General features: G+C 39.7%; 2 protein-coding genes across 5 annotated transcripts in view; one reads left to right on the forward strand and one right to left on the reverse strand.

The window, feature by feature from the left end:
• The first annotated feature begins 834 nt into the window (after positions 1-834).
• LOC119691839 (tubulin alpha chain) lies at positions 835-3,428 on the forward strand. The gene is made up of 3 exons (XM_038110249.2): positions 835-983; positions 1,863-2,085; positions 2,191-3,428. Exons 1-3 carry the CDS (start codon positions 981-983, stop codon positions 3,315-3,317), a joined length of 1,353 nt encoding a protein of 450 aa, XP_037966177.1. The 5' UTR covers positions 835-980; the 3' UTR covers positions 3,318-3,428.
• A 10,258-nt stretch (positions 3,429-13,686) lies between these two features.
• LOC105394077 (protein MON2 homolog) overlaps positions 13,687-14,775 on the reverse strand; it is a 44,819-nt gene continuing 43,730 nt past the window's right edge. For 3 of the 4 annotated variants that reach the window (XM_048630881.1, XM_048630879.1, XM_048630878.1), the window contains 2 exons: positions 14,369-14,481; positions 13,688-13,916 (listed from right to left, as the gene is read on the reverse strand). In XM_048630881.1, coding sequence (XP_048486838.1) covers positions 13,807-13,916; positions 14,369-14,481 — 223 coding nt within the window. In that variant the 3' untranslated portion in view covers positions 13,688-13,806. Of the gene's footprint in view, positions 13,917-14,368; positions 14,482-14,775 lie in introns of all 4 variants that reach the window. The other variant, XM_048630880.1, reaches the window with a different exon arrangement.

Below are 14,775 nucleotides of genomic sequence, written 5' to 3' on the forward strand. Positions count from 1 at the left end.
CAAAATGGCAAAAACGGAACCCTTATAGTTTCGTCATGTCCGTCTGTCCGTCTGTCCGTCTGTCCGTCTGTCACAGCCGATTTACTCGGAAACTATAAGTACTACAGTGATGAAATTTGATGGGAATATGTGTTGTATGAACCGCTACAAAAATATGACACTAAATAGTAAAAAAAAGAATTGGGGGTGGGGCCCCCCATACATGAGGGATGAAATTTTTTTTTTCGATGTACATACCCGTGTGGGGTATCAATGGAAAGGTCTTTTAAAATGATATAAAGTTTTCTAAAAAACATTTTTCTCAAAGTGAACGGTTTTTGAGATATCAGCTCTCAAAGTCGTAAAAAGTATGTCCCCCCCCCTCTATTTTTATAACTACGGGGTATAAAATTCTAAAAAAAATAGAGGTGATGCATGCTAATTAACTCTTTCAACGATTTTTGGTTTGATCAAAGTATCTCTTATAGTTTTTGAGATAGGTTGATTTAACTGTAATTTTGCTGCTACGGAACCCTTTGTGCGCGAGCCCGACTCGCACTTGGCCGGTTTTTAAATAAATGCAGCACTTGTATTTCCCTAATAGAGGTTGGCAGATGATTATAAACTAACGGTGCCATACCGAATATACTTTTTTTAAATAATGCAGTTGATAGATTACTAGACTATCGATATCGATATCTGTAGTGCCGTACGAAATGACGCAGTGACTCACTGCACACACACACACAAATAAATACCATGAATGGAGCTACAGCGCTGCTTTGACCTTATTGGTCAGTCCGCCCATGCGGCAATAGATCCACCAATCACAACCATTGAATTCAAACATGGATCCCTCCCCACAGCGACAGTATATAAAGCCCGTAACGGAATTTTTTGGCGTTATTATTCGTTTAGCCTACCTCTTAACCGGTCGAGCTAAACGACGACTGATATAAATTATTAAATTTTTACGCTAAGTTCAACAAAACCTATTCAAAATGGTGAGTTATCTCTTCTTATTCCATAATCTTAACTAAAATCTTCTAACTCCGATGATAAACCCGTTTTTCACGACTTCAAAGTGCCGGGTGTCCATGCCGCCATTCCATGGCATTAATTAACGGTTCTATTCCTCTGTACTTTTATTCAATTTTGCGATTTGATAATCAGATTCCTATTCTGTTACCTACTAAATCCCTTTTGGCTGTCACAGTTCTTCAATTTAACATTTTTATCATCAATTCCTTGCCCTAAATCAAGGTCATTATACCGGCCGATGCCACGCCTTCATTTCTCCACGTTTATTCGATTCATTGTTGTATTTCTCCGCATTTGCCATCGATTTTGCTATTTCGAGACATCGCGTGACAATATTCGCCGCATTATTTGCGAATATTTGCTCCAAATTCAGTGACCTCATTCAAGGTTTGAATGATGATGTCACTGTTTTCGAAGTCGCTTCGATACAATTAGTCATCGCATCAGCATAATGTTATTCTCTGATAAATTTTAAATCAATCTTATCCAAGTAATTTTACGGGGTCTACATGAATAAATGATTTAATCGAACGGTAAACTTTCACCTTTCCAAGAACCCATTCTCATGGCTTGCAAGTACTTACCGCTTACTTTCCAACTTTCAAGTAACAGTGTAGTGTACCGAGACTACAGAGGTAGGTCGGTACTTTTCAACTTTCTACCTTCTGAGGCTTCTGAGCACAGTAGATAGGTAATCGAAAGGCCAATTAAATTTCAAATTTAGAACTGAATGTCAGTGTGTCTATGCAGGAACAGTTCTCAGAATAAACAACACATGACAGAACCTCCTTGGAGTATCAATATTATAATTTTCCTATCTGACCCAACTCTTTCCTCCACAGCGTGAGTGCATCTCAGTCCACGTCGGCCAAGCCGGAGTCCAGATCGGAAATGCCTGCTGGGAGCTGTACTGCCTGGAGCATGGCATCCAGCCCGACGGCCAGATGCCCACAGACAAGACCATCGGGGGTGGAGACGACTCTTTCAACACCTTCTTCAGCGAGACTGGAGCGGGCAAGCACGTACCCAGAGCTGTATTCGTTGACTTGGAACCTACTGTAGTTGGTTAGTATTATTAGAATCTTTCTAAATTGAATTAATGATGTTTCCTCACATAGATACCGTAATTAAGAAGAATTTAGCTAACATATATATTTTCTTTGTCAACAGATGAGGTCCGCACTGGCACATACAGGCAGTTATTTCATCCAGAACAACTTATCACTGGTAAGGAGGATGCCGCCAACAACTACGCCCGTGGTCACTACACCATCGGCAAGGAAATCGTCGACCTAGTTCTGGACCGCGTCCGCAAGCTGGCCGACCAGTGCACCGGTCTGCAGGGCTTCCTCATCTTCCACTCCTTCGGAGGAGGCACCGGCTCCGGTTTCACCTCTCTGTTGATGGAGCGTCTGTCCGTGGACTACGGAAAGAAGTCCAAGCTGGAGTTCGCCATCTACCCTGCTCCCCAGGTGTCCACCGCTGTCGTTGAGCCCTACAACTCGATCCTGACCACCCACACCACTCTGGAGCACTCCGACTGCGCCTTCATGGTCGACAACGAGGCCATCTACGACATCTGCCGCCGCAACCTGGACATCGAGCGCCCCACCTACACCAACCTGAACAGGCTCATCGGTCAGATCGTGTCCTCCATCACGGCATCTCTGCGTTTCGACGGCGCCCTCAACGTCGACCTTACTGAGTTCCAGACCAACTTGGTGCCCTACCCGCGTATCCACTTCCCGCTGGTGACCTACGCTCCGGTTATCTCCGCCGAGAAGGCGTACCACGAGCAGCTGTCTGTGGCCGAGATCACCAACGCGTGCTTCGAGCCCGCCAACCAGATGGTGAAGTGCGACCCGCGCCACGGCAAGTACATGGCCTGCTGCATGTTGTACCGTGGAGACGTCGTCCCTAAGGACGTCAACGCGGCCATCGCCACCATCAAGACCAAGCGTACGATCCAGTTCGTGGACTGGTGTCCCACTGGGTTCAAGGTGGGCATCAACTACCAGCCCCCGACGGTCGTGCCCGGCGGAGACCTGGCCAAGGTGCAGCGTGCCGTGTGCATGTTGTCCAACACCACCGCCATCGCCGAGGCCTGGGCCCGTCTGGACCACAAGTTCGACCTCATGTACGCCAAGCGCGCCTTCGTGCACTGGTACGTCGGTGAGGGTATGGAGGAGGGAGAGTTCTCCGAGGCTCGTGAAGACTTGGCCGCTCTGGAGAAGGACTACGAAGAGGTCGGCATGGACTCCGCCGAGGGCGAAGGCGAGGGCGGTGAGGAGTACTAGGAACCTCCAGGGTTCAAGAGCCAGTCATTTATTTGCTAAATATGTCTCGGCTCACGCACCGACTGAAAAGATACATTCCGGTGTTGAATAAATGCACTCGAATACATTGAATTTCTGTTGTTTAATTCCTTTGATAGAATACAAACCCTAAACTAAGAAGATAATTATTTTTCGTAGGATTTGCCCTTCACTGAGGTACATACTAAATTAATTAATAAGATAATGGAAATCTTAAAGATGGCACTGGATATAGGCTCTATCTATATACTCTTTTATTTCTACAAAACCTAGCTTAGATTACTTAGTAACGAAATATGGAAAAACTTTAATTTTTTAATAAATAATCTCTCCTGCTGAGACGGGACGCCAAGTCGAATGACGAAATTTCGCCCACCTATTCTACCTACAGAGGTTTCTCCAGCCTACAGAAGAAAATAAAATACAATGATCGGTGGAACAATTTTATATAGATATCTGACTACCTACGTAGGTTCTACGCAGAAGTCTGCGCAAAGCCTAGGCTATACATAGGCAAGAAATCAATACAACTACGGTTGCTGTGGAAATTCCCTGGCAGGGAGGTTGAAATCAATACCTTGGTGGGCTAAGTACTGCTAGTAGCTTAACTTAATAAATACATACCTAATAGTAGTAGTCGTACTTATATGTAAAGACATCAATAAACTTATTATTATTATTAAATTCTTTATTGCACAAAGTAAATTGGTACAAAGGCGAACTTAATGCTAGCAGCATTTTCTACCAGTTAACCTTTGGTGATGTTGAAAAAGTGATTGGTAGTGCTTATGGCTTTGAAGAAAGAAGATGGTTTATATTGAGTACTTAACCGAAATATTAATATCTTAATATATAACTATCTATACAATATAAATATACACATGATAAGTACCTAAATAAATACATTACATACATACATAAATACATACATAAAATTACTATCATCATCATCATCACATAGATAGGGATCAGTTAGGCAACATGTTCTGCTCTTGGTACTTGGTACTTAATAATTATATCATTTATGAAGACTTATCTACGTTGTCTCTCGAGGATCGAGTCAACGCTTTTCTATCAATGTCAAATGTAGGTATAGATTTTAACGCATTTTCAGGAATCACCTTTCCGGGAAAGTAGTACGCAGTAGGTTAGTAACTTTAATAACTCACCCCTTACCAAGGGTGGCTAAGGTCGGCGTAGGACGTAACTAAGTACATAGGTATAACTTTAACGTATCGTACGTTCGAGGATGTAGGTGGTCTACCATTATGTAGTCTTATTATCATAAATGTATCAAAACAATAGATAGGTGGGTACAAGGTTTGCAAATATGACTTACATACATGACGTAACTTAAGCAACACCTACAACGAAATACGATCATCTGTTTCACACAAAAGGCCTCAGCAATACCCAGGTTGAATCTACGAAGGCGGTGTAACATTACATCAACCCACTACCTACCGGCAAGCCTTGACGACTTCCACCTACCTACACAAATATAATGAAATGATCGAGCATGTAGTTCTGTAGATGACATCAGAAGCGTGCAAGTTACCTTGTATGGTCGTTGTGTTCGGCCCACATACAGACGGGTTCAGAGCTAAATATGGAGGCAGCTGGTACCCAGATGCATTTTTGGCAACTTTCGAAGTTGAGATTAACATTATTATGGTAAGGATTGATTTTGTTGTAAGTTAGGTATCTGTGAGTTACCTATGTAGGGTATTGAATACCTAGGTAGGTACTTTGAGAGCCATAATTTTTGGCAACAAGGACAAAGGACGTAGGTACTTAGCTTCATTGAATCCATCCCATTACCTTCACTCTACCTAATTAATTTTGTTAATTTGTTAGTCACCATACATTGTTACCATATGGAACAAACTACTGGCACAGAACACGCACGAAATAACTCAGTAAAAATAGGTCTCTGGTGCAAAATACTACTTAGGTAAAGACAGTAAATTTTACCAAGCCCAACTACTAACCTTATCCACCTACGCACGCACCTACTAGGTACTTAGGTACTACCTACCTACTTTAGTTAATTATTTGAAAGGAGCCAGAGATTTTGAAGCATAATAGGCATACTGGAACGTTCGATCACGTCAGATAAAATCTGGATAGTTACAATACACCCAATGATAACAAAGTACCTAACTAGGTACAAACCAAAAATCCCCCTTTCTTTGGTAATTTGTAAGTAACTAAAGCACATTATAACAATTCATAAATTATGTACCTAAGTACATAAATCCAGGATTTGGCATACAGACACCTACATCCGCCAAATTTACAAATACAAATAAATAAATATATACACTAGTGATGTAACGAATATTCGCATTCGCATTCGCGAATATTCGCATGTTTTTGGATATTCGCATTCGCATTCGCATTCGCAAAATTTTGTGCGAATGTTTTGCGAATATCAGTACCTACTTATTAGAAAAAACACTAAGTATTTGAAATTAATGGTAGGTTAACAATATCGAAATCCATTCATCTATAATAATTTTACTTAGGTATTACAAGTTACCCTCTTAATCACATTACCGGTCTTACTTTATCACTTGGTATTATTTATTTACTTTGGGAAACGAAACTAACCCCCTTATCATAAAAAAGTTACTGAACGGATTAACTATTGAACTGTTCTGTCCCTCTCTGACAGAGAACAATTTGTTTTTTGACAGAGAGTGACAAAACAGTTCAATAGCTAATCCGTCCAGTAACTTTATTATGAATTAAGGGGGTTAAGATATAGTGAAGATGTGTTATTACGAAAGGTTTTTGGTCGAGTCCGCTACTCGTACATGTTCGAATTTTGTCACATTATCAGAACTGGTTGAGTTATTGTTATTCATGTAAGATCGCTTTGTATACTTGAATATAGAACCTAAAACTATGTTTCATAGGATTCTGTTAATGGGTGAATTTCCCGCGGCCAAAAATTGCGTGGCATCAATGAAATCGGTACTAAAAAACCAAGTTATAATTTTCTAATATTTTTTTCCGGTTAAGTGAAATAGTTATCTATGTGTAGCACTAAATATTGTATTAATAGGATTAATGGATATTTTTAAATAAAATATTAAACCTCCAAATCTTTCATTGCCGTGTCTGTCCCCACGTAACCACGTTTTGTATTATTCTTCATTGATGAAAAAATATTGAGTATTGATAGTTAAACTTAGTTTCATTTGATACATTAATACTTAAAGTATTGTCACGGAATACATTTATTGAAATATATAAAGAATATAACGAACGGTAAGTGAAAATTCATGTGTCCCAGAACTTCTGTTCATCGCCGTGTCCTAAACATGATCAAAGATATTGTTTTACCTATGAACTTGGGTGCCCCTCTGAGTGCGCTAATCGTTTCTTACAAGTGTCGCCTAACTGCTAGACGTGGCAGGAGGTTTATCGGTGCCCGCGTTTTTGCGCAATAGTGAAAATCAGTAAAATTTTTGGGGACTGGACAATTTTTCTTTCATTGCCGTGGATAGATATAACTTCTATAAAATTAAGTTTGTCTTCTAGAATGAGCATTCAAAAGAAAGCTTTTTGAAAATATTTGCCTTATATAGTGTTTATTTCTTCGAATAGTTAATACTTTTTTAGTTATTTATATTTAATGCCTTGGTTTTCATCGCCATGCTTTCATTTCCGTGGCTTCCGTGGCCAATATTTGCTATGGCAATGAAAAAAAAGCCATCGGCAATGAAAAAAATTTCATTGCCATGTCTTGTTAAATAATTTGTATTCATTGCCGTGATTAGGTTATTCATTTCCGTGGCCAGGTTATTCATTTCCGTGACTTATGTTTTCATCGCCGTGGTATGTATGATTAGGCAAAGTAACATATCTTTACCATCTTTTACCTGTAATACAGGTAATACCGATCACTGACATTACCTACAGGACTAGTCAAATTACCTCTTTTTGCAGTGCGTTAAAACGGGTGCGTATCGCGATGTATAAAAACGAAATATATAATATAACATTAATAATAACAATCACAACATAATTATAATGAACGTTATGTATAAATAAGATCGGTGGTAGCTCAGTCGGGTAAGCGCCCGCTTCCCACGCCAATGTGTTCCTTTGAATTTAAATACAATGTATACCATCACTCTTACGGTGAAGGAAAACATCGTGAAGAATCCTGGTTATCTACCTATAGATTTAGCACATCTAGATAATATGTGAACCCACCAACCCGCTGTGGACCAGCGTGGTGGGAAATAGTCCAAGCTTAGAAAGGCAGCTTAGACCTTGGGGATATATATAAAGGTCCCATTCGAGAGAGCCACGTGCAGGTACTTACACCTCCCACAGATAGTAGAATAGAATATAATAGAACAAACATCTCTGCAGGAACTCAGCTGGATGCTAAGTGGCCTTAATGCTGCTTGCACCGTGTAGGCCTCCGTATGAACTTGGGCAAGACAAAAGTCATGTAGAATGTTCACATAAAACCGGAGCCGGTGATCGTTCGTGAGACAACTATCGAAGTTGTGCAATAATATGACTACCTGAGGCAGACTATTCGGCTAGGCAGAAGCAACTTCGACAAGAAGGCTGAAAGGCGCATCCAACAGTCTTCAACCATTGCGCCCTGCCAGTTATGACATATGGTGCATATACGTGGACACTGATGGTGGGACTGGTCCACCGATTTAAAGTCACTCAGCGTGCTATGGAGAGAGCTATGCTTGGGGTTTCTCTAATGGATAGTATCAGAAAAGAGGTTATACGTCAGAGGACTAAGGTTACCAACATAGCTGTCAAAATATGCAAGCTTAGGCAGGTAGCCGGTAGTGGCTGGATTCGGAAGACCGAGGACCGAGTGTTGTGGCGCTCCTTGGGAGAGGCCTATATCCAGCATTGGATGATTATAGGCTGATGATGATAACATGTACATTTCATATTATTATACCAATTAAAATATAGGTACTATGATTTAGCATAAAGTTCATAAAATATTCTATCATATCACATAATCTGTTAAATTACACAACACCATCAAAACCTCTAGCACCACAACCTAAAGATAGGTGCGATGACGAGAAAAGCGAGGAGGAGCGGTTAAGTGCACATGTTAATCAAAAGCGAAGCGGGGCTACATGGGGAGACGCTCTATGTTTAGGTTTTGGTGCAAGGAGTTTTGACTGTGTTGTTATTATTGGCGCTATGTAGGGAGACGCTTAGCTGACCAACATGCATGTGCACCTAACCGCGCCTATCTTTATATTTTGGTGCTAGGTGTTTTGCCGATGTTGTGTAATTCAGCACAGATTATGTCATATTATAGTATATTTTATGAATTTTACATAAAATGAACAGTATACGAATTGGATATTATACCTTATGAAAATATAGATGTTATGAACGTTATTAGTGTGAAATGAAACATTTTGTTTTATACGTCGCAATACGGACCCCACAATGCTACTTAGAGAATTCCATACTATATTCTTATTTTTTTATACATACTGTCGTTCTTTCTTTCGTTCCAATATCTATCCAAATATTTCTGCCATACATACCTGTCTAAGTTTGCATATCCCACACAGTCTTTTTAAAAAAATGCAGTGGATTGATTCTTTCATTTCCATTGTATACAGTTCTTTCATTGCCGTGGAAGTTTGTTTCATTGCCGTGGGCCTTTGTTTCATTGCCGTGAACGCATGTTTCATCGCCGTGGCACGAAATTTTTAATCATCCGTATCTCATTCAGTTTTTAACTTATCTGCTACCCATTTAGTAAGAACACTAACATTAACAAAAACTTTAATAAAAGCGTTTTTCTAATAAAAAAAACCTTAAGATAAAAAAGTCCACGGAAATGAAGATTTTTTAGGACTTGTTGAAATCCACCCTAATACCCTCGGAATTCGTAAATATTTAAGTTTCTAATGTTATTTTTTTCATTGCTTGAGGGTAATTCCAAACATATACGGGTAATTCCGATTACTGTCCAGAAGAACTTTTACACATTTATGTGATATTTATAATTCAAAATTACCTGATCCACAGAATTTCCTATTAAAATGTTCCAACATTTGGACTACCCTAGTCATGAAATACAAAAAAATATGAGCTAGGGTTTTTAAACTCACAACTTAGTGAACAAAAATGACAATCTTTTGGATGAAAAAACAATCCTTTAAGTAACTTAACTGATTTCTTAATTACCGATGAGCGGGTAATTCCGAAAATTCGAAAATGCCGCAATATGCACGGTCCTTGCGCCCTGAGTCAACCCAAGCGAGGTTTTTAAGTTGCCATCAAGGTGAATGGTTCCACAGTTCAAAGTATGGCTGCGTTTGGAAGAAATCGCATATAATCGAAATCACCCGAAATTCGGCATTAGCCGACTTCAAATAGTTTCTTAGGACCTAAATATAAATAATTTGTAGTTGGTCTGAGATAAATAAACTCTTTAATCAAACAAAAAGCGTATTTTGACAGTATAGTGTCAGAGCAAGATATCCATAGATTTAAATTTTTCGTGTAAGTCGCCCTCAGAAACCGCACACAGTCGCAATGTGTCGTAACAGTTACGGAGCTTAATAAAGTGTTAAGTTTATTAAGCTACTTTAAAAAAAACTGCGTTTAGTATTGGCTAGTCTGATTCGGAATGCGATTAGAACGGAACATACCTCGTTCAGTACGAGACTGCCACCAAACCATACCAATTTGAACACAAACTGAATATTCGCATTCGCATTCGCATTCGCGAATATCGATATCAGATATTCGCATTCGCATTCGCATTCGCGAATGTCCAAAAACACATATTCGTTACATCACTGATATACACGCACTCACGCCTTGTACTAATGTACTCCCTTGCGGGGTAGGCAGAGGTGCATTGCTGCACCCACTTTTCGCCAGAGTGTATGTTAGTCCCAATGTAATAGGGGGCGGGCCTATTGCCATTTTACGGGCACATCCAAGACCCGAGAACAAATATCTGTGTTTAAACAAATATCTGCCCCGGCCGGGAATCGAACCCGGGACCATCGGCTCAGTAGTCAGGGTCACTAACCACTACGCCATTCGGTCGTCATTAAATAAATTTACACCACTCCTTTATTTCTTTTTGGGGTGAAGACCACCAAACCCGGATAATCTCTGTTCCCAGTATAGACAGCCGGCATTTCCCCCAACGTTCAGTTAAATTTAGATTAGCCGTGGCAACGGACTCGTGTTATGGACCGATGACCCCACTCTCGTAATCTTAACTGTCTAGTTAGGTACAGCTCAATTTACGTAACTTGACCAATTTTCCTGAGATTATTTTTCTATATTTACTTACTTACTTACTGAGTACTTAAACTGTACAGAGTAAGTGGCTTCGTTCAGCGAATACCTACTATATACAAAAATACGAGCTAACATTCTCAACAAGTACTGCTACTAGCTGCTATTGAAAATATTGCCTTATAATTTTTGGTCAAGTTACGTGAATCGCAGTGTACCTACCTACTTTCCTTGTGTTTGAATCCATGCAAGATATATTAGTAATGCTAGTTACGAGCATGAGCATGGTTAGTTTATATGGTATGGTATGCTTGCTCAAGCTTGAAGTCTGAAACTATTTTTATTACTCCTACAATATCGGTACAGATCAGATCGCGTTTTAATTTTATAAAGTAACGGAAAAAGATGATCTCCGTCTTTTTGTGCCGGTGGAAAACAAAAGAGCTAAGCTACGGGTTGTCACCGGTGCTAAAGGATTGGAGTTAGGATATTGCGTAAGCATCTGATAATAACTATAAGTGCATGTTTAATGATTTATGATTATGATCAAATAAAGCATTTTTAAAAGGATGTTCAAAAAAATTTAGAGTTATTGAATAAAAAAGTGCCTAACTACTTAGGTACTTTTCTTACATATTAAGAAATTAAACATTGAAATATATTCTATATCATTTATTAAAAAATATACAATAACAACGTAAAATAACGCCAAACGCTTTCTTTACAGTAATACACTTATATGATCCAAACAAAACTTAGTTAAAACACTTCTTTAAACTAAAATACAGATGCAATAAATTATGTACATTCAAAACATGAGCATTTTCTCTATGGAATGTATCCATTTACCTAATACATAAGTGAATTAATAATACAAAAGTTTATTTAAAGTGTTAAAGCTAACACATATGGCTAAAATACTACAGAATTGCACACACTGGTTAACAAATAACATGGATTAATATAATTATTCCTCAGTCAACTTGCTATCTCATATTTTCATTAATTAATTTATTAAATAAGTTATAACTTCATCGCTCAAATTCACTTCCGGGTCCAGGGTATCACTCTAGATTAAAAAAACGGGGTGCGGGGTCATATTAAACTAGCTGTTCCCGCGAGCTTCGCCTTAAAAAGTTTTCCCGTGGGAATTCCGGGATAAAAAGTAGCTTATGTTCTTTCTCAGGGTCTAGAACTCTAGACCGTATGTAATGTATACCATATTTCATTTAAATCCGTTCAGTAGTTTTGGCGTGAAAGAGTAACAGACAGACAGACATACAGACACAGTTACTTTCGCATTTATAATATCATACCCTTTTTCATGAGGAAAGACAGCTGATACAAACAAAAACTTCCCTTATTCGAATGTAATAAGGGTCCTGTCCGATGTCTTTCCTCGTGAAACAAGGTATAGTTAGGATGTACCGATTGCCTGACAGCTCTTGTTCGTTATTTTTGTGAACCTAGAGTAACCCTCCATAACCGGCCCACTCTTGGTCATATAACCCCCTTCCCTTAGTTTTCTCATTTGATCACTCATATAGTTTATTTATATTTAGTACCAGCTGTTCCCGCGCGCTTCGCTTCGCCTTAAAAAGTTTTCCCGTGGGAATTCCGGGATAAAAAGTAGCCTATGTTCTTTCCCAGGGTCTAGACCGTATGTATACCAAATTTCATTCAAATCCGTTCAGTAGTTTTGGCGTGAAAGAGTAACAGACAGACAGACAGACAGACAGACAGACACAGTTACTTTAGCATTTATAATATTATTAGTTAGGATTTTAATACATATTATGTTTATTATATTTATACAAAATACTACAGCATTTTTTGTGTTGTTAAAAAAGAAAAGTTATTTGAAAATCTAAGTCACTGGCTTTAATTACTATCTATAACATATACATAAATTATTAAATATATGCCATGGAAATATTTTTTCCATTTAAAACTTACATTTAGTCGATTTTGGCTGTCTTAGGCTCTATTTCACAATGTTTGGTTAGTGCCTACCTGTGAGATAAAATACATGCTGTCACTCTCTGTTATAATTTTTTCGACAGTGACATCAATTATTTTATTTCACAGGGAGTCACTAACCAGACATTGTGAAACAGGGCCTTAAAATAATAAATAATTTTAACTTTAGAATATTATTATGGTTATTTGCTATTTTACGTACATAATGTTTTATATGAACGGTGATCAATCTAGCTAATTTACAAAGCTATGCAGTTTTAAATATTGTATACTTAATGTAGTTTTCATCCTAGAATTTTTCTAACTATGTTATTGTTAATGTTTTTTAAGAGAAGCATAATTTTGTATTTATAATGAAATGGAAAGACGTCTATCCTTCTTGCTATATTCCACGTTAGACCAAGAGCCGACAAAGTTTTCGTCGATAGTCTAGGAGTCTAATACATAAGTTACACCGTCGTCGATAGACCAAGGAGGCTACTTGCCACATTTTACGTTAGACCAGGAGCCACAACATTTGTTATTGATAGTCCAGGAGCCATCACGCAGTTCACGGCCATGTGGTGTAGACCTGGCGCTAGGCGGGCGGGCGCAGCAGGTTGTCGATAGTCCGGGAGCCACGAAACTTATTATTGATAGTCCAGGAGCCATCACGCAGTTCACAGCCACGTGGTGTAGACCTGACGCTACGCGGGCGCAGCAGGTCGGCTTCTTCCTCGTTAGACCAGGAGCCAACGGCCAACACACTTATCGTCGATAGTCCACGAGCCGTCACACTTGTCATCAATAGTCCAGGAGTCAGTTCATAGCCACGTGGTGTAGACCTGGCACTAGGCGGGCGGGCGCAGCAGGTGTTCGATAGTCCAGGAGCCAACATATTTGTCATCAATACTCCAGGAGTCACCACACTTGTCATCAATAGTCCAGGAGCCAACACACTTGTCATCAATAGTCCAGGACCCACCACAGATAATATTCCGGGAGTCACACAGTTCACAGCCACGTGGTGTAGACCTGGCGCTAGGCGGGCGGGCGCAGCAGGTGTTCGATAGTCCAGGAGCCAACACACTTGTCATCAATACTCCAGGAGTCACCACACTTGTCATCAATAGTCCAGGAGCCAACACACTTGTCATCAATAGTCCAGGACCCACCACAGATAATATTCCGGGAGTCACACAGTTCACAGCCACGTGGTGTAGACCTGGCGCTAGGCGGGCGGGCGCAGCAGGTCCGCGTACTGCAGCAGAGCGGCTCGCAGGGCGCCGCCCGCCGCGCGCGCGCCGCTCGAGGAGAGTGGCACTAGGAGGGGGTAGAGGTCTGTGGAGGGGGGGATAAAGGTTAGGCAATTTAATTTGTAACTTAACTATCTTATAGGCATTGGGTAGGGTTAGTAATACAGCAAATTTACCTTCTACTTATCAAATATTTAATAGCCAAGGTAATTTGAAGAGAATGCTATTAGCATAATGTTTCCCTATATTTAGAAGCTACCTGCTAGATTTAAAAACGCTTAGCTTATTTAATTAGCATGATCTTGTGAAAGTTCAGGGGCTTGTGAAAATGCCTTTTGACCGAAGTTTATGTTTTTTTTTCAATTGGCGGCACGGCCTTAGCAACGCCCTCGAAATGAAATTTGGTACCTTCAGAAAAATGCATTCAAAATTCAAATTGATTCTTATGTTCCGTAGCTTCACGACTGCAAACAGTCAGATACACATTCAAGCTTATAACAACCCTCGCTATCAGTAGGTACTTTAAGGCGGACTTACCGATGAGTTTCTTCCAGGCGGCCGCGTCCACCTTCCCCGGGGGCGCTTTCTTCATGGATTCAGTGAGGGTCGCCAGCGCTTTCAGCACAAACGATATTTCTGATAATTGATGCCTGTTGGAAATATAGTTTTTTAATCTTATTCTCCTTCCTAGCCTTTTCCTTATTTAGGGTTGGCTTTGTTCGTCATGTCACGCCATTTTACCCTATCCTCTGTCATATCCTCATTTACTTCACACTCTTACATATTTTTTTACACACAATCAAACCACATCTTTCTTGGTCTTTTTCTCTTACGCCTCCTTCAGGTCCTTATTGTTTTTTAATACAGCCCATTATAACAATTTGTAAATGTGAACGAGACAGACCTTTTGCTCTTGAATACGTTAAAAAGGGATGGTAAGAAGG

This window comes from Plutella xylostella, chromosome 27 (genome assembly GCF_932276165.1).
Source record: "Plutella xylostella chromosome 27, ilPluXylo3.1, whole genome shotgun sequence".
Lineage (NCBI taxonomy): Eukaryota > Metazoa > Arthropoda > Insecta > Lepidoptera > Plutellidae > Plutella > Plutella xylostella.

Bases quoted from the DNA above. Each gene is read 5' to 3' on its own strand.
- LOC119691839 (XM_038110249.2), top strand. The intron at 2,086-2,190 runs GTTAGTATTATT...CTTTGTCAACAG, and splicing joins CTTGGAACCTACTGTAGTTG to ATGAGGTCCGCACTGGCACA.